This window comes from Herpailurus yagouaroundi, unplaced genomic scaffold, assembly GCF_014898765.1.
Source record: "Herpailurus yagouaroundi ecotype Mexico unplaced genomic scaffold, PumYag 193, whole genome shotgun sequence".
Lineage (NCBI taxonomy): Eukaryota > Metazoa > Chordata > Mammalia > Carnivora > Felidae > Herpailurus > Herpailurus yagouaroundi.
In genome coordinates, this window is record NW_024412424.1 from 6,148,122 (window position 1) to 6,169,062 (window position 20,941).

General features: G+C 42.3%; 1 protein-coding gene across 24 annotated transcripts in view; it reads right to left on the reverse strand.

Moving 5' to 3' along the window:
- MAP4 (microtubule associated protein 4) overlaps window positions 1-20,941 on the reverse strand; it is a 207,912-nt gene that overhangs the window by 34,453 nt on the left and 152,518 nt on the right. For 15 of the 24 annotated variants that reach the window (XM_040445206.1, XM_040445205.1, XM_040445213.1 and 12 more), the window contains 2 exons: window positions 20,804-20,926; window positions 15,448-18,819 (listed from right to left, as the gene is read on the reverse strand). In XM_040445206.1, coding sequence (XP_040301140.1) covers window positions 15,448-18,819; window positions 20,804-20,926 — 3,495 coding nt within the window. The remainder of the gene's footprint in view (window positions 1-15,447; window positions 18,820-20,803; window positions 20,927-20,941) is intronic. The other 9 variants (XM_040445216.1, XM_040445223.1, XM_040445222.1 and 6 more) reach the window with 2 other exon arrangements.

The window sequence follows — 20,941 nt, forward strand, 5'->3', positions numbered from 1 at the left end:
GAAAGGAAAGAACCTGCTACTTTCTGCACAAATGCCACTGTTAAACTGGAAGTGTAATTTCCTGTTAGCTAGCACTCTGTTTAGATCTGCAGTTTATAACACGGTATGGTGCCAATCTGGGTACTGAGGATAGTAATTACTCCCGCTTTTACTGATATAGATACATGTATACCCACACGTTCACTTATCTGACACTATGCCCACACTTCCTCATTCACCCACTCAAAATACTGTTTTAAAAATAGTCAAGACTCATTTGCCAATCCCCAGTCATAACCCTTAAAGAACAATGATTTCAGAAAATGGCTCAAAATTTCACTTAAAAAAAAGACCTTACTATAGTGTCAAAATTGGAGGCATTCATTTCTCAGAGCATGAGTGGGTTTGCTGTCACAGCAACTCACCAAATTGACTTGAAAACTGATTTCAGTGGAGTCCCCAAATCTCAGTGAGAGCTTCACCTGTAGTTCTGTACTATGGAAGAGTTTAATAAAGGGTTCCTCCCAGGATCTCAGCAATCAAGGCTTTGGAGACATGTATTCTAGTTACAAGACATTTGAGTGACAATATACCCCTTGCACTTTTACTCCTGACCCTGCTCCCCACCAGTTCCCTGGACAAGCCGGGTCCCCCCCCCCGCACCAGCCCTGCTCTTTCTAGCCAGCTGATTGCTTAGTTGCCATGTGAACACACTGACCTCTGGAACACAGGGACTCTGGCAATCTGTGACACAGCCCCCTGCCCCTGTTTAATCCAGCACAGTCCTTTGCTGTGCTGGCCTCTGAGCTTGTTAACTGTACATTCAGGACTGAAATATCCAGAAAAGAAAATTCTTGGGGAAAAAAAGTTACACTGAGAAGACAGGCCTTATTCTACCTTAAATTAAGCTGAGTTTTGTTGCTTCACCTGTAAGTCACTATTATGGGCTAACATAGGATACTCCAAAATATTCTATCAAGGAGGAATACACCAGATGCCTTTTTCCAAGATGAAGAAAATTCAGGCTGGATTGTTTTAAAGCCATCTGCTATCAACTACACTGATCTGGCTACAATTTTTTAATAATTCTTTTAGAAAAAAGGGCAGAGGGAGGCAAATCATAAGGGATTCTTAAATATGAAGAACAAACTGAGAGCTGCTGGAGGGGCTGTGGGTGGGGGGGATGGGTTAAATGGGTGATGGGCATTAGGGAGGGCACATGTTGGCATGGGCACTGGGTGTCACATGTAAGAGATGAATCACTGGGTTCGACTCCTAAAACCAAGACACACTGTATGTTAACTAACTTGAATTAAAAAAAATTTTAATGTTTTATTTTATTAAAAAAATTTTTTTTAACGTTTACTTATTTTTGAGACAGAGAGAGACAGAGCGTGAACAGGGGAGGGGCAGAGAGAGAGGGAGACACAGAATCTGCAACGGGCTCCAGGCTCTGAGCTGTCAGCACAGAGCCCGACGCAGGACTCGAACTCACAGACCGTGAGATCATGACCTGAGCCGAAGTTGGCCGCTTAACCGACTGAGCCACCCAGGCGCCCCTGTTTTATTATTTTATTTTATATTTTATTTTATTTATTTTATTTTATTTTTGAGAGAGAGAGAGAGTAAGCGGGGAAGGGGCAGAGAGACAGGGAGACACAGAACTTGAAGCAGGCTCCAGGCTCCCTTGCTGTCGGCACAGAGCTCAAGAGGGGGCTCGAACCCATAAACTGGGAGATCGTGACCTGAGCCGGTGTCGGACACTTAACCAACTGAGCCACCCAGGTGCCCCTAACTAACCTGAATTTAAAAAAAAAAAAAAAAGAAAAAAGTTCAAGTTAAGATTGCTCTCTTTGATCTATAAAATGTGATGAGATTACCAAAGCCCAGTCCAGGAAAGTTTCCTTAACTGGAGCCTCTGTCTCCAAGTACCCTTTCTCTACTATTCACATTACTCACATCACTTCTCTCAAGTCCCCAACCATAGTGCAGAAGCCAACTGTATACGCTTTCTGCATTAACTTCAGTACGTAACACTGGGCTATGTTGATGGTCAAGAGTGGCAGGGTTGAAAGCCTCAAAAAATGTGCTTTTCCATTTAACCTTTGTCCTGAACATAAACTGAGCCTCTCCTTCCTCTTGAGCTTAAGTAGTTTAATAGCAATACATGTCAAAGCCAACAAAGGTTCCTTGGCAAGGAACCAGTGTCACCTTACTCTACCACAAAGGTCATGATTCTACTAATTAGGGAAAAAGAAAGATGGAGAGTCTTGGGTACGGAAAGGCTTAGTGATAAAATATAGCTGAATTCTGGCTTTCTTATCTTTTTATACATACATTATAAGTGAATAATACAATTATATATGCATAATATAGGATGAAAATTATGAACGCCTGCAGGAGGCTGTTGTAATGCAGTCCAAACATGCCAGATGCAAATCTTAGAAAATGCCTTAGAAATTAGGTATGCCTCAACAACCCCATCCACTGAGAAACTAGTCACTCCCCACCCCTAATACATAGACACACAGCCTCAATTTATTGACACTTTAAAAAAATTTTTTTTAATGTTTATTTATTTATTTTTGAGACACAGAGAAAGAGCACAAGTGGGGAAGGAGTGCAGAGAGAGGGAGACACAGAATCCGAAGCAGGCTCCAGGCCCCGAGCTGTCAGCACAGAGCCCGACGCAGGGCTCAAACTCACGAACCATGAGATCATGACCTGAGCTGAAGTCGGCGCTTAACCGACTGAGCCACCCAGGCGCCCCAATTTACTGACACCTTCTATCTTTGGTTTGTGGGGAAAAAAATAATTTGGTTTGGAGTCAAAAGACCAGGTTTTAAAATTTCTCTGTGTCATTTACTAGTTATGACTCTGAGCAACACACTTAACTGTTCCTGGCTTTGGTTTGTTCCTCCGTAAAATGAGGGGGGCCTTTAAGGTGCCTTCCAGTGTCACAGTTTTAACACTTTTACGACTCAATGAAAAGGCTGAAACATGCATCAAGGACTCACAGGTCTGTTGCTACGTCCAACTCAGAGTGGTTTGATTTTAACTTGGGGCTCCTATGGTAGAGGACTACCTAGGGGATGTATGTAGCTGCAAGTCTGACAAGAGGGGCTGAGTTGGCTGCCATATTCTGAAAGGGCAGAGACAGCCTAGGTGAAGAACAAGCATGGACACTTGTTCCTCTGAGTCAAATGATTTTTAAATTTGCGCCCCTAGAGTCCAATGATTTTTAGTTCCAGCCAGCCTATCCAGAGCCTCCCACTGGTACCAACAACAAATGAAACAAACAAATGAAGCTAAGGCAGTAACTATAGTTGTTAAGTCCCTGGTATCTTCAAATCCCGTGTATCTTGTCTCAACAACTCTATCTATAAATAGCAAACTGCAAACTGTGAGTCAGCCAAAGACCAGGAGCAGGAACCAGGAGAATGAAGCTGGCTGGTCACAAAGAAGCACATATTCTAGACTGTGGTTCCTACTACACATCAGAAATGCGGTCAGCCTGCAAGAAGACAATGTTCGGCTACTGTGCCAAGCAGAGGCCTCAGTGTTCGAGGGCTCAAGAGTCAGAGAGTTGAAGAAGAAATCGGAGAGGTCAGTGGCCAAGAAGTATAAGCCCAGACAAGAAGCCCAGAGTATAGGCGAGTGCCCAAGACATCACGTCAGCTAGATGCTCAAGCTTGCACATAAGCCTGGTGTCACCTAGGGGTCTGGGTTTGAGTACAACGGGAGAACATAAGGCATAATATGGGGACACCCACAGAATCCATCTCTTGTGTAGGTGTGAAGCAACAGAAGATAAAAACCATCTAACAAGGTAGCTAACATAATGTACCCGCTGATGCTAGCTTAAAACAAACAAACAAACAAACAAAAAAAACTAAGAAAACGTATTCACGTATGAAGTAGGTTTTACCGCTTCCAGCAGGGAATTTGATGTGAAACGATAAAGTATTAAGTCCCTGGACTGGAGAATTACTGCATGACAATCCTTCTGATAAAGGTAGGCAAAAATAAACAAACCACCACCACCAAGAAACACCATACAAACGCTAATTTCAATAACACACAAGAGAAAAAGAAAAGCTGGCTCTCAAAATCGGAGAAACTGCCTAAAGAAAATAATATCCTATTCTCCAAGTCTCTTTTAGGACAAAAGCATTTTATTCTGTTTTGAAATTTTTATTATCGTCTTTTTAAGTTTTAATTTGCATTACCGGTGCTCATCACAAGTGCCCTCTTAATCCCCATCACCTATTTTCCCCATCCCCCCCAACCCCTCCTCTCTGGTAACCGTCAGTGTGTTCTCTGTAGTTAACAGTCTGTTTCTTGGCTCGTCTCTCTCTTTTTTTTCTCCTTTGCTCGTTTGTTTTGTTTCTTAAGTGGACAAGGGTCATTTTATAACAACAGTGCTGCAAGGACAATGACGTATGTGCTACGGTACAGGATCCGAACGCTGGAACTCCTCTAACTTAATCTTCTCAATTTACAGAAGAGCAAACAGGGTCCAGAGGGGGGAAAATGAAATGGTTTGTCTAAGATCAAATGGTGAGCTAATGGAAGAGCCATGTGGAAGATGCTTGGTCTTTGACTGACAGGATTCCCACACAACTGAGCAAAACTACATCTTAGTCACTGGTTGCCTCTCCTTTTCATTGTTTCTTTTTTGCTCAGTAAAGGAAAGTACTACAGACTTTAATTTACAATTTTTGTGATTAATTCAAAGCTTCCAAAAACTAGTATACAATGTGTACACGTGTGGTATACGTGTATGTGTGTTCGGGGGGCAAAACAAGCTTGAAATAAAGGAGACAAAGAAGCAACTGCATTAAGATTTAGTGTCCATCTTATACCTTTATCATGGTATTGTTTTCATTGTACAAAGAATGAGGAAGGTGTGAGCAACTTCCTCCTTAGTGATCTCTGGTTATTAGTTTCCATTCTGAGAGAACTTAAATTTACATTAATGGTTTTTCACAGCTCCTCAACACTGTGAGCTTCCCCTTCATGGTGCTTCTGCATAGGCAGGCAGGTCCTGCTTCCATAGGAAAAAGTAGAGATCTAGAGGTTTTTACATAGGGAAGGGGACAGAGTGGATTATAGTTTGACTACACTATTGCTTTTGTAACACATACCAAGGAAGAAATCACAGGGAACAAGAATTAATGGGTTTAAAGATTGCCAAATGAGGTGAATGCTATCTGGCTCGTGAAAAATGGGGAAAATCTAGGACAGACTAATTAGTAAAAACTGAGGCTCTGTCAGTGCTCTGGTCCAATTCAGAATTATAGACAGAGTTTCACTCAGGAATGCACATTCCCCCACAGGAGACAGCTGTGGCAAGGAACTCAAATCTCCCCAGCTTCTGTGATACTTTATCAGGCTCTTAGATGACAAACTTACATGATACCTTAAAAGGTTGAGCACATCCAGGCAAAAAGAAATTAAATCTACTTAAGAACCAGAAGGCTTCAATTCTAGACTCAGCTGCCATTGGAATTCCTTCCTCTTGGTTCCACTCCTACTCCTTCAGAACCCACTTAAATGTCACCTCTGTGAAGTCTCCCAGACCCCCACCCCCAAATCAGCTCATTCATGTTTTTACAATATCATACTTGCTCACACTCTATTTGGAAACTACACCATAATCGTTTACTTATGTGCCTTTCCTGGGAGCTACCGGAAGGCAAGAAAATGATGAGTCCATCTTTGCCATGGTGGTGACCAGCAATCTGATACAGTACGTAGGCTCTCAGAAAAGTTCTGCTTAGCGGAAGGATGAATGGATTCCTTGAATACGGACTCTATAATTTGACTTGACCCTTCCCATCATTAAACTCATCTAGAGAGGTTCCAATTTGGAAGGTCCTTTGGGTTAAAGATTTTTAAGTTCCGCTCTGAGTCTAAGGAAAGTACATAGATACACCCATGTGTCTGGTCAGTGGTGGTTTCTAAGGCTTTACTTATTTATTATTTAATTTTTGATACTTAGTCCTTTTTTGAGAAAGACAGTGTGAACGAGGGAAAGAGAGAGAGAGGGAGACACAGAATCTGAAGCAGGCTCCAGGCTCTGAGCTGTCAGCACAGAGACTGACGTGGGTCTTGAACTCACGAACTGTGAGATCATGACCTGAGCTGAAGTCGGATGCCCAACACACTGAGCCACCCAGGTGCCCCTCTAAGGCTCTTTTATGAGGCCATATAACAACATGTCTAGCCTCCAAGGGTGCTGGCACAACTTGCAGGTCTCTGAAGGTCTCTGATCTTAGCAGACGTACCGGCAGATGTTTCTGTTTTCGTCTGTACCTTCAGCTAGTACCCAACCTGTTCAGGGCCTTGGTTTTGATACGTTCCACAACTGGTTCCTCTGCATCTCTCCTAGTCGTTACCAAGGCAACAAAACTACTTTCCAGATTGACCAAATGTTCCCTGATATTGTCTCCAGAAAACAATTTCTAATAAATTATCATTACAATGACAGTCAATAATTCCACTGATTACAATGACTGATACTCTTTACTAATAAAACCTGAAGGTTACAAAGTTGCAATCTAAGTTTCTTACCTGAAAGTAAATAATGTTTGTGTTTATATATATATATATATATATATATATATATATATATATATACGCACAACCATCTCAAAGCCATATTCTACTGAATTTCAGAAATGTTTCTTAGTACATATTTAACTCAAGAAAACTGTGATTCTCCCTAATTGAGTTTCAAAGATTGGGAAATAGATAGGATTTTAAAAAAATGAAACCAGCAATCTAACTTATGTGACTCCTGATAAAAGTAATTCACCTACTGGGACCCCAAAAATGGAGGCCTGGCTCCTCTCACAAATCTAGAGCCAAGTCAGCCTGCACTTTTGGGAAATGCCTCACTGTCAAGGTAACCTAATATATACCAATCACAAACCTCCAACTCTGCTTTAGTTAGCTTACCTTACCCTAGAAAATAGGACCTGCTAGTCTTATAAGGAAATCCCCAACCTCTTAGTCACTCATGCTGTCATGCAGTGCCTCTTCTAATGCTCTATAAAACTCACTCTTGCCCCAAATTCCTCGGGAAAAGTGCACCTCTGCTTCTTAGGCACTGTACTCCCCCAATCCATGGATTGTTTTCCTTTGAATAAAGGACATCAAACTCCTATCTAAACTGGATTATTTTTGTCATTTGACACCCTTAAGCATTAAAATGTTTATAGATGAAAAGTCCCCCAAGACGTATGACTTGGAAATTCTAACCCTTTGTTCTTTTAGCATAGTATTGACCTTCCCATGGCCTCAAGAAAGAAAAGAGAATCATCCAATTAAAATAGGTAAACACCCCCCGTCCCACATCACTTCCAGCATAAAGTCTAATATCCTCTGCTTACGGAGGCAACAGACAACTCCCAGGACCCTTTGAGAGCTTGTATTCCTTCTCTCAATCTCATCTCAAAATGTTTCACAGATCTCCCTGCTCCCCAAACTTGACTTATATGCCAGTCACTCCAAAATGTTTGCTACTCCTCAAATATTCCAGGCATTTGTACTTCACTATGCCTTTACGCAGTCTATCCCCTAGAATGTTTTACCTGACCTAGCTCTATAAACTCTTAGCTCACACTGTATTATAAAACTTCTCTCATTAGAGTAAAATTATGTTTGTGTTTATCTCCCCACTCTAGAATCCTGGAGAAGCAGAGAATGTGTCGTTAATCTACCCTTAGAATGTGGGAGTAATGTTACCTGGTGTCTGTTGAATGAATGAATAAATGAATGAATGAATGAATGAATGAATGAATGAATGAATTAAATTACTAAAAAGTCCAAATCATTTTGAGTGTCCACTATTCACAGTGTAACAGGAACATTGTATGATAATTAGATTTTTGTTTAACTTATACAAATTATCGGGGCGCCTGGGTGGCTCAGTCGGTTAAGCATCCGACTTCGGCTCAGGTCATGATCTCACGGTCCATGAGTTTGAGCCCTGCGTCGGGCTCTGTGCTGACAGCTCGGAGCCTGGAGCCTGCTTCGAATTCTGTGTGTCTCTCTCTCTGCCCCTCCCCCACTCATGCTCTGTCTGTCTCTCTCTCTCTCTCTGCCAAAAATAAATAAACATTAAAAAAAAATTTAAACTTATACAAGTTATCATTGCTAAACAGTTTAAAAATTACCAATTTCAACCTGCTCACAGCTGAGATGGCCTGCATTAACATTTTAGGTTAAAAAGAAGAGGTAAGGGATGGGGCACTGAAGCATCTAACTTCACCTCAGGTCATGATCTTGCGGGTTCGTGATTTTGAGCCCCGCTTTGGGCTCTGTGCTGACAGCTTGGAGCCTGGAGCCTGGAGCCTGGAGTCTTCTTCGGATTCTGTCTGTCTGTCTGTCTGTCTCTCTCTCTCTACCCCTCCCCTGCTTGCATTCTGTCTCTCCCTCCCTCAAAAGAATAAACATTAAAATTAATGTTAAATTAAGTGTAAATTTTTTTAATAATAAAAAATAAGAGGTAAGGGGAATAAAGGGAAGATCTCTTTATTGTCCACTTTATATTTTACTTTATTTTATTACTATTCTTTTTTAAGATTTTATTTTCAAGTAATCTCTATACCCAACGTGGGGCTCGAACTTACCACCCCAAGATCAAGAGTTACATGCTCTACTGACTGAGCCAGCCAGGCACACCTGTCCACTTCATATTTTAAAGAAATAGATATATCTGCAACACCAAAAATCAGAAGCTAAATTGTTTTATCATTTTTTTTTTCTGAATCTGCCAATGCTATTGTCACCAGAGGACAAAAGTGACCAGTGAAGGGAGTGTGAGCGGAAGAACCAACCTCATCAAGAAACACAAAAAAATTTAGTGTTTATTTCTTTTTGAGAGAGAGGGAGAGCAAGCAGGTGAGGGGCAGACAGAGAGGGACACACAGAATCTGAAGCAGGCTCCAGGCTCCAAACTATCAGCAGAGAGCTTGACGCAGGACTTGAACCCACAAATTGTGACATCATGGCCTGAGCCGAAGTCAGACGCTTAAGCAACGGAGCCACCGAGGTGCCCCACCAACCTCATTTTAAAGTAGAGAAATTAATATCTGCTGGACTCATTTCAAAGAATATTTACATGCACTGGGTCAAATGAGGCAAACATTAGCACAGGTTCTTTGAGGGTTGAGAGAGTTTAAGAGTGCTGAACATATAGTAAATTTCAAAAAAAAAAAAAAATGATAGCTATTTGGGGCACCTGGGTGGCTCAGTCGGTTAAGCGTATGACTTCGGCTCAGGTCATGATCTTGGGGTTAGTGAGTTCGAGCCCCCTGTCAGGGGCTCTGTGCTGACAGCTCAGAGCTTGGAGCCTGCTTTGGATTCTGTGTCTCCCTCTCTCTCTCTGGCCCTCCCCTGCTCACGCTGTCTCTCTCTCTCTCTCTCTCTCTCTCTCTCTCTCAAAAATGAATAAACTTAAAAAAAAAAAAAAGTCTGGGGACGCCTGGGTGGCGCAGTCGGTTGAGCGTCCGACTTCAGCCAGGTCACGATCTCGCGGTCCGTGAGTTCGAGCCCCGCGTCGGGCTCTGGGCTGATGGCTCAGAGCCTGGAGCCTGTTTCAGATTCTGTGTCTCCCTCTCTCTCTGCCCCTCCCCTGCTCGTGCTCTGTCTCTCTCTGTCTCAAAAATAAATAAGACATTTAAAAAAAAATTAAAAAAAATAAAATAAAATAAAATAAAATAAAAAAGTCTGACTGTTGATTTCAGCTCAGGTCATGATCTCACTGGTTTGTGGGATCGAGCCCCACACCTCAGGCTCTACACTGACAGTGCAGACCTTTCTTGGGATTCTCTCTCTCCCTGTCTCTCTGCCCCTTCCCTGCTTGTGCTTGCTCTCTCTCTTTCTCTAAATAAACATTTTTTTAAAATGGTAGCTATTTTTAGTTGTATGACATATACAATTTTCCACTACATTTCTTTAATAAACAGCATTTAAAAAACCAACAACAGAGAATAAGCAGGTAAATGGGAAGAAAGCGGTAAGGAAAGGAACTATAGGAAGGGCACTATAGTTAAGAAGAAATATTACTTAATCGATACTTTACCAGTTGTAAAACTGTAGCAAGTTTTAAGATTACAAATGTAATCTTCTCATCTGCCGAGCATATTTTATTTGTAAAACTGTTAGGATTTGGGGTTTATAAATTACTTCAAGTTTCATGCCAAGAGAACTTCCCACCATAAACCGACGTTTCCCAGCTGTTGGATGATGGGCTCAGGCAAACTAAAGAAAATGAAGCCAGAAAAAAGGAGGCTAGGTTCTAACTTTGGCAAAGGGAAGGGCCTGTCTACAGGGATCCGTGATAACTATCGCACTCAGGGAACAACATGCCAAGTGCACAGTCACTCACAGCTCTACCTGGCTGCCGGTGAAGTGACAGCATTGACTAGAGTCCAGTAGAGGGAGGCTCTTTCAAACTGGCTCTTCCATTCACAAAAAACAGTCCCAGAGGCGCCTGGGTGGCGCAGTCGGTTAAGCGTCCGACTTCAGCCAGGTCACGATCTCGCGGTCCGTGAGTTCGAGCCCCGCGTCAGGCTCTGGGCTGATGGCTCAGAGCCTGGAGCCTGTTTCTGATTCTGCGTCTCCCTCTCTCTCTGCCCCTCCCCCGTTCATGCTCTGTCTCTCTCTGTCCCAAAAATAAATAAACGTTGAAAAAAAAAATTAAAACAAACAAACAAACAAAAAAAAACAGTCCCAAAGGAAGTCCTTTTCTGCCAAGGTCAGCTCAGATTACCTGAAGTATCACAGTCCTCCCTGCCTAGAACAACATGCAATATATGTGAAGAAGCCCTCTGGTAAAGTTTCCCTAAACTTGAAAGTGGCATGAAAAGATAAAAGGCGAGGGAACACTAAGCCAAAAGAGACATTAGCAGTCTATTCACTCTCCCTACTTCCAAAGAGGGTTAAGACTCACAAAAGATAATTCATTTATAATTTTTAATATGTCATCAGGCATCATATGTATGTAAAGCTCAATACTATGTGTTAGGGAAAACACATGAATAAGTCAGACACATTTTATTCTGCCTGGAGAATAAAATGCTAGACCGAGTCAAAAGACCTAGATCCCAATCCCAAATTAGCCTCTGATTCAAAATATATGTCCTCATGAGGTGTTTCCACTTCTCTACCTAAAAAAAGTACTTACTTAGTGCTTAGACATTAAGAAAATATAATGACTAATTTTCCACCTTTTTCTTTTTAAGAACCTAAAACTTCTGGAAGGTTCCTCTGAGAAAAGAATGAGAAAATGACGGGCCCTAGAGTTGGAAAGACTTCGGTTCAAATTCTGCCTCTGCCACTATACTATCTGCATGACCTTAATGTGGAGAGTCTCCATTTTTCTCATCTATAAAATGCAGAGAATACTACGTAGTATTGTTTTGTGTGTGTGTACGTGTGTGTGTGTGTCTACTTACCTACCTACCTACCTATAGATAATTAGGCACACGATATTAACAGATGGTAGTTACTATTAATTGCTAGCAATCTAGGAGTAGGCAGTTAACACGAATGATCTGAAGTGAAAAACAAAGAAAAAAAAATATAATAAGGCCAGGCCTACAACCAGTTGTGGATGAAACATCACAGCCTACACGGAACAGTGGTAGTTGGGTATGAGGGGCTACCCTGCCCCGTCCCCTATCACAAATCACTATACTCCCTGTTCCACTCAGTTTCCTGCCTCAGACTCCAGGCTTACTTGAAGCTCTGTATCTGCACATTCTCCTGCTTCTTGGACACCTTAGAATAAGCGTCACTGGGGCGCCTGGGAGGCGCAGTCGGTTGAGCGTCTGACTTCAGCCAGGTCACGATCACACGGTCCGTGAGTTCGAGCCCCGCGTCAGGCTCTGGGCTGATGGCTCAGAGCCTGGAGCCTGTTTCCGATTGAGTGTCTCCCTCTCTCTCTGCCCCTCCCCCGTTCATGCTCTGTCTCTCTCTGTCCCAAAAATAAATAAACGTTGAAAAAAAAAAATTTAAAAAAAAAAAAATTAAAAAAAAAGAATAAGCGTCACTAAGGGCACTGGGAGGCTCAGTCGGTTGAGTTGGTTAAGTGTCTGACTCTTAATTTTGGTTCAGGTCATGATCTCATGATTCGTGGGATCAAGCCCTACGTCAGGTTCTGTGCGGACAGCAGGGACCCTACTTGGGATTCTCTCTCTCTGCTCCTCACCCTCTTGCACACTCTCTCACTCTTAAAATAAATAAATAAACAAACATTAAAAAAAAAAAAAAAAAAAGAATAAGCCTTACTAGAAAGATACAAGATCTGCAAGAAGAAAACATCAAAATACCAGTGAGGGACAAGGACATGTAAACCTGAACATGTGAAGTTACTAAACATGGCATGTTACTGTGTCGTTGGATAGAAAACCTCACCATACAAGACAACAACTCTCCCCCGATAACCGATACATTTAATGTGATTCAAAGAAAAACAGTGACTGGATTTTTGTTTTGTTTTGTGTTTTTACAAAACTATACAAGTGAATTCTCAAATTTTTATGTAGTAATAAGCAAGGAGAGTCAGGAAAACTCTAAGAAACACTAACAGGGGGAGGAGTGGGACTGGACTAGACCTATTAGATATTAAAATATACTATGAAATATGAAAATATACTTTTCAACGAGAAGACCAATGAATCAGAAAAGAAAATCCAGAAATAGACCAACTATGTACAGGAATTTAGAGCATGACAAAGGCAGCACTTCAGTGGGAGACAGATTAAGACACATGTTGGTGGACAACCGAGTAATTCTATACCACATCTCATAAATACACACACACACACACGCCAGGAAATTCTAGATTGATCAAAGATTCAAAATGTGAAAAACTAGAAACAGAAATTATTTTTATAATCTCAGAGTAGGGATGGTTTTTATAAAGTCAGTAATACACAAGGAAGCCCCTAAATAAGTAAAACCCAAAATAAATCCACGCCAATAAATCACTGTTCACCTGTTAGATCAGCACACAAACAAAAAATGTGCACTAGTGGAGGAAGGCCAGAAGAGCAGGTACTGGTATACACTGAGGGTGAGTACATCTCTGTGGCCCTGTGGGGAATAATGTGGCAACACCTGTCAAAATTACGAACACATTCTTCAAACCAGAGAGTCTACTCCAGAGGTCCCTTTTATTACCACAGATGTACTTGCACAAGTATGCAAGTATGACATTCTGTATGTACAGGGACAGTCTATGCACCTTGTTTCTAATAAAGAAAAACCAGGAGGGGTGCCTGGGTGGCTCAGTTAGTTAAGTGCCTGACTCGATTCAGGCTCAGGTCGCGACCTCACGGTTCTTGAATTTGAGCCCCACACTGGGCTCTGTGCTGACAGCACAGAGCCTGCTTAGGATTCTCTCTCTCCCTCTCTCCCAAATAAACTTGAAAAGACAAAAAAGAAAAGAAAAACTGGGAAACGCTTAGATGTCTATCAATAAAGAAGTGATAAAATACATTAGGGTATATCCACATGATGCAATACTATACAGCTGTTAAATAAGAATGAGGTCCCCTTCTTTGTACTGATTTATAAAGATTTTTACAATAACTGTTAAGTTTATAAACCAAGGCACACATCAGTATGTATTATATGTCTCATCTGTATAAAATCTGCAAATATATATGCTATTGCTTCTTTATGTGTAAATTTTCTCTGGAAGGATGTGTAAGACACTGTTAACACTGGGTGTCTCTGGAGAGGGAAACTTGAATGGGGACTGATGGAGGGAGGCAGACTTACATTTAAGTGTATACCCCTTTGTACCATGGGAATGTACTAACATTCAAAAATTAGTTAAAAAAATTATCCATTAAAAAAGTATAGATTGTCCTTAGGGAAAAGGTGTGATCGAAATCTAGCAGAAACACCAAATTTTGCCTGAAACCCACCATTCTCTCCTCAGCCCCTTTGCAAGGCTACCCCTAACCCAAGTCTCTGGTCCTGGCCTGGCCAAGGCTGGGCCCTAACAGTTCTCAAACTTCTGCTTTGCTTGCTCAAGAATCAAAACAAATCCTCTCGCTACATTTCTTTAGAAATACTGAGCAAAAAGAAATGGCTAGAGTTCAGGAAAACATTACCCTTGAAACTAAAGAGTCTACAAACTCTAGACAAACTCTAGTAAAGAACCGGAAGTGTTAATGAAGGCTGGAAAGCCCTCTACATATGACTTCATTTCCTGCCTCGGTAATAGGGTAGCTAACAGAAGAAACATAAGAACAGAAAAGACGAGAATGTCTTACGCAGATAAATGACCTTTAGTATTCTCTACACACACAGCACGTGTTCCTCACTGGGTACAAATCCATGCAAATCACAAGCTTGACCTCAAACAACAAGTCCACACCATGCAGCACATCATCCCCTGACGAAGCCTCTCCAAAACCCCAGGGCCAACTGGTGTTATTTTAATTTCTGGAGTTAGTAGCTGCATCATGCGAGGTGGGAAACAGCATCATCTGTAGGCTGAAAAAACTCAAACGCCAGGAAACATCTTTTCAAAGGTTAGGCTCCGGGAAGCTATGATTAGATGTATACTTTTCAGGGAAAAAAAAAAGAAAGAAAGAAAAGAAAACATTTCTAAATCTCAAAGGAATCATCTTGCTCAATCTCATTCCAATAACTTGACTGATGAGATCCAAAAAGGGCAAAATTATGAGCAATCGCACACTGGCAAGTTTTATGAGTTGTCCGTAGATGTAGAGTATGTTTTACGGACAACAACTGATGCCCCAAGCTCTGCCCAACATGCACCTGGAGTCAATGGCTGTGAGCATCAAAGTGGTAAAAGATGTGGTGCGACACTGACAGATCATTTCCCGCTACTCAGAAACACAAAGTCTGTGCCTACCAATGCTGGTCCTCATATGGGGAAGACCATTTTCACGGATTCTAAAAGCAATTTGGATATTCAGTCCCACCAGCACAAGCTACAAATATATACAGACAAAAAAAAAAAAAAAAAAAAAAATCCCACGCATACAGCTGAACTTGAAATGTTTTCTTTCCTCCTGTGAATCCTTATACAAAATAATGATTAAATCTGGCTGTAAGCTTTACACACAGGAGGCAAAAAAAAAAAAAAAATTTTTTTTGTAATGAAGAATAGTGGATGGTGACAGGCCTTCTGCTAAACAATTTATTGTTTGAAATTCTACTTCCTCTAAAGCTCAAGGTTCAGTGCTGGGTAAAAAAGGCATGCAACCAAGTCACCAGCCTCCTCAAGCTGGACACAAGGCATGCCCTGGCTGCAGAAAACACGTCATTAGCAATTACACATTTTCATGCCAACAAACCAATGATTAACAAGGATGATTAGAATCTGGATGGAACCGAAGCACGAGCTCTGTGCCTTTTGGATGCTGACTCAAAAGCCACAAGCACACACATTGCCCCATGGCAGGGTCATACCGCTGGACTTTAGTTGCTTGGATCTCTCTCGCTCCTGGACGGGAGACTTTGGCAAAAGTGGAGTCAGGCCTCGGGACTTGGTAGGTCTCATGTAGCCTTTCATCGGTTCTGCCACTCTGCTTTTATCTTCCTTCTTCCCTTCTCCGGGTGCCTTGGGTTCAGACTTTTCAGTCATTGTGTCAGGTGCCTCCAAGATCTTATCTTTGGGCTCTGGGAGTTCAAGATCCTCGGAAGCAGTCACTATTAACTGATCTACCACCTGCAACGGGGTAGTCGCAGCTTTGCCATCCAAGGAATCGGACTGGAATTCTGGTGTTGCCAAGGAAATCGATTCTGATTCAGTGATTGGAGAAGCCAGGCTAACTTCTTCCACTTTATTTTCTTCACTTTTCGGAGGCAAAAGAGCCCTATCTACCTCCTTATTCAAACCATCTGGGTCCTTGGAATCGCTACTGTCAGCATTTTGGTCCTCACACAAATTGGGCTTTTGTGCTTTGTCTCCTAATAAGTCAGGGATTTGAACTGGAGCAGCACCTCCCTCAGACTCTTTCTTTTTAGTAACTGGGTGTGTTGGAAAATTATTACTATCCGCACACGTTTCTAGGACTCTGACCTCACCTGTTAGGCTTTGGTCTTCTACTGGCACTCTGGAAAGAAAGTGTTCCTTTGCAAGCTCTGTGATTTTTTCTATTGAATGCTTAGATGCACCACTGGGCACTGACTCAGATTCTCCTATCACATGTACTCCCTCTATCCCTGCTTCAGTTTTCACGGGATCGGCAAGCTCACCTTTATTCTTAAGACAGCTACCCCCCTGACGGTTAACTGTTTCTGTGGCTGCTGTAGAAGTTAGGGTAACTTCTCCTGTGCTTGTAGAAGGCATAACAACGGAGGGGGCCTTGGGTCTTTCTTGATCTGGGACTCCATCTTTGCTGCGGTTATCCACCACTAATGATGTGGATATCTGGGCTGGAGTTGTCTCTTGCCCACTTTCTGCCAAGGAGTTTGGAAAAGAAACACCCTCCTTTACTACTTGAGAAGCAGGAGTGGGTGGTCCTTCACAGGCTGCTGACTCCCGAGCCTCTGGAGAGGCTGACTTATTCATCAACCCTGGTGGTGTTCTGGGGCAGGTAAACGTAATATTTCTATTTTCATCCATGTAGCCCATTCCTTCAATTCTGTGGTCCCCTGTGGTTTCCATGGGAACATGTATTTTTGTTGCATCTATCTTATTCTCCAGAAGATGCTTCTCGGGAAAACTATTTTTAACCTTTTTACTTTTTCCATCATTGCTCCTTTTATTTGGTTTGTCAGCCACTGCAGTGTGTCCCTTGGCTGCATCTGTCTTATTCTCCTCAGACACTACTGAAGGAACAAATCCTGCCCCCTGGATTTGGTCTTGGCAGCTCACATCTGTCACCTTGGTAGCTGATTCAATAACAGCAGAGTCCTTGACTGTGTTTGTTTTGTTCCCACCAAGAGCTTTGTTCCCAAGCTCAAAAGAATTAACCTCAACGTTTCTCCCCTTTCGGTCACCTACTTCCACTGTGGGAATAGCTAATGCATGTGAGAACAGAGGACCATGAGTTAAGGGGAAAGGGAGTCCTAAATCCTTGTTCTGATGAGGAGTGCTACCAGTATCTCCATCTTTCCCTACAAAAGATGGGCTGGGGATTTCTTCCTTGCTCTCCATCCGAGCAGGCTGTGTGGGATAATTATTTTTGAACTTTTTGGTTTTTCCCTCACTACTCCTTTTCTTAGGCTTTTCAGAAATCCAGGGAGCTGCCTCACCATCCATCCAAGGACACTTTCCTTCCTTGCTCTGGTTACTGACACCCATATCTACAGCTGTGGCTCCTTGTTCTGCTCTAGCTCCGGAAGTCTGAGTAACGCCTGCCCCATTTCCCAAATGAACTAATGTGTGCGAGGTGCCTGCCCCCCTAGGGTCGGCTGTCTCCATAGGCTTCCCCATTACCACTGCCTCAGGGAGATCTGCTGCGGTCCCTGGTGGCTTTGAAGAACCCAGCTCCTCACACTTCAGCCCAGCAGTCATTCTTTCAGTTCTAGGGGTCGACTCGCTTGGTGCAAGAACAGCTGGGCCATCCTTCCAGCTGTCCAGAAGAAACGGTGGCTCAGACCTTGCTCTACCCTTCCCAGAACTGGCTCTTACCTTCCCAGAACCTGCCCTTCCCTTCCTGTTTCTGCCGTCCCCTGCCATTCTCTGAGATGGCTCATTCCCTAACCCAGGTACCTGAACTAACACCTCGTCCTGCGGCTGCCTGGAAGCCAAGATGCTCATCTCTTGTCTTTGCTTGGGAAAAGCTTCCTTTGTTAGTTCTTTAATCTCTTCAGCTCCTTCCAAAAACTCTTTCTGTCTGTCTTTCTGCAATTCAGTCACCTCACTTTTATCATTCCCTTCTTTTAGACTACTTCCTAATGAGGCACCAGCTGGCAAAGTGGGCACGAGAGTAGGCAGTACTTTTCCTGCTATGGGTTTGGAACCCCCATCCACAGACTCTTGGTCCAAGGCAGGAGAGCAACTCTCTTTGGGTCTGATCTCCAAAGGAATTTCTACTCTGTGTGCAGAACATTCTGTAAGGGGTCCTTTTAGATCGGGCGACCCTACTGTCTGGCTTTTATCCACAGGGGTCTTCGGGTGGGGTGCACGCTGTGGTTTGCATTCCTCTTGTTGCAGTGATTTCTGGTCCTGGCCCAGTGGTACTGACTTGTTATCTTTGACCTCTGCTTCTATTCTTGGCTTGGGCTGAGAACTTCCTGCAGTTTTGGGGGAAGACTTTGTGTCTTCCAAAGGACACAAAGGAACACTGAGACTTTCTGAGATGAAGGTCTCAGCTACCAGTTTGGCGGCTGTGGAATCCATTTCACAGTCCTTTTTTAAGGTTTCTCTGGATGCCAGTCCACCTTCCATGCCCATAGTGGTAGATAAGCTGGGGAAAACACCTGATTGCTGCGTGTCAGCTGCAAAGGGATGACCTTTATGGTCGTCTACACTGTCATCATCCCAAGGTCCCCCAGCCCGGGGTTGAGAATATCTCTTTTGCTTTGGTTTCTTCTTTTTTTTCTTCATCATCATCGGTGGGCTTTCTATATCCCAGGCCTCCCTGCCAAGATCTCTCTTGGGTTCAAGGAAGTCAACATGAACAGCTTTCCTTTGGTTCCCAGGATCACCACAGGGAGATGAACCAGAGACCCAACCCAACTCAGACAGAGAGCAGGGTCCCAGCCCAGGATCAAGAGTCTTCCGTGGAGAAGAGACTCCCAGCAGCTCAGGAGGGACCCTGGCAGGCCTGGGCCGAGTGGACCTGCGGTCACTGGGTTTGCACACTTGTTTGCCTTGTATGGGAGGGGTACCTGCAATACATGAAGTTGGCCAAAATTCCAAACAGAAAACTCCTTGTTATTGTTTCTTTTTTTAAAAAAAGTCCATTTACTGACTCAGTTAAGTCTATTTTCACCAACCTACATACTATTTACAGTTTTTTTCCAAAACATTTCTCACCCTCAGCTGGGATCAGCAAATACTTAGCAAAGATCATCATCTCAGGCAAAGAAAAAAAAAATTCAGAGATCTTCTAACCTTCTGTAACAAGTACTGCCTGTAAATCTCATCAGATCCTTATTTACGTTTGTCATTATTTTTAATAGGTACATAAATCCCAATTCTACAACATGATGATTCTACAAGATGATAAGCTCCTATCTCTTTGGTGACATTTGTTAATTAACTGAATGAAATACATATGATTTTGGACAGAATTTATAATTCTAAGAGTCTGTCACCAATATTATCCTAATTACTTGTCAAGCTAACCAGATCGACTCTGGGAAACAGACCAGAAGGCCAGACTTATGCTACTGGGGAGAATAAAAAGGAAGAAGATAAAAGATACTGAATTAGTAATTTGGCCAAAGAAAAATCCTCATCATTCCAGAACCAAAACCTTCTACTTTGAAAGACAAATGTGTTAGATTTCAATGTTCTGTTCCTAAATGTTCTTCCTGAAAGAGAAAGATAAACATAATGCCCAGTAGGGTTATAAATTAAAACAACTAGGATAAGCACCCTTGGAAAAGTTTCAGGAAATCAACTGATCCAACCTCCTGTCTCTATGTCGATGCAGTATGGATTCAAGATCCTGGGAAAAGTGTCACTAAGAGCAGGTCTAAGACAACTCTTATCAAGTCAACCCAATTAAATGACTTCGGAGGACATTAAAATATACTTAAGTAGCACTTTTGCTCTTTTTTACCCTCCAAAGTCCTCCAAATGCCACCCTATATTTAACACCTCAGGTCAATTACTGCTTCTCTCAAAAACTGCAAGGCTTTAGTACCCCCACAACACCTATAACATTTAATTTGGCAATTAACCAGCAGCTATTTGGTGCTATTTTATTCAATTATTATATAAAACTTTGGTTTCAGAGTTCATGCGCCTGGGAACTTTCTTCACCATCCAGGCTATGATATAACAACACAAGGGCAATGGCCCAGACTTAAATATCTGTGTGCCTTAGCATGGCATATTTCATACACAATAAGGACTTGATAAATCTTTATTGCTATGTTGAGTCACTAAAACAACATTTTAAAAAACCAAACTTTATTTAGCTCCTTCTTGGGGCTAGACAGTATGCAAGCACTAGAGATTCTCAGTGAAATAAGTCAGGGTCCCTGCCCTCAAGCTCCCCTTCTAATCACAGTCGCAGAAAAGTAAGCAGAGAATCATTAAGTGGTTAATCATATACACATGCTTTTGGCTTACGTCAAAAACCTGTAACCTTAAAGTTCGCTGAATGATCAAACTCCAAGTCAGAAAGTATCTTGGAGTAGTGCCTCTCAAAGTTTACTGTACATAAGAATTATCTGGAGAACCTGTTAAAATGCATATTATGATTCTGAAGGTTTGAAGTGGAAGCCAAGATGATGCATTTCTAATAGGCTCCCAAGCAATGCAGATGCTGTTGGGCCATGAAACACACTAACTAGCAAGGGCTTACTAGTAAAGATTTCCGTAACATTTGACCAGTGCATTCCTCTTATAGCTGAATAAACAGCGACACAGGAAAGTTAAATAACCTGCCTGAGATTACACAAGATAGCATAGTGGACAGCTGAACTGGGTTAAAATTTAGGTGTCTTGAGTCGATGTAGCAGTAATTTGAAAATATGTAAGCTGACTTTCTGCCTAAACAAGACCAAATCTGTCCAAGACAGAGAACAGACTTCCTAAACAATACTACCGATCACCAGAAATCAGGGACAACATCCACCATCACCCCATTGCTCCCAGTTGAAGTGGTTTCAAAGAGTCCACTTTGTTACCCTAACTTACCTGAGCTCTCTGAAGAAAGTTCAGAAGGCTGACTACTGACAGGTTTCTTCTGGTCTTGTTTCTCTAACACAGAATCCTCATCTGTTGGCACGTTGTACTTCTGACCCACGGCTGTCACTGGTTCTGGATGTAACAGTA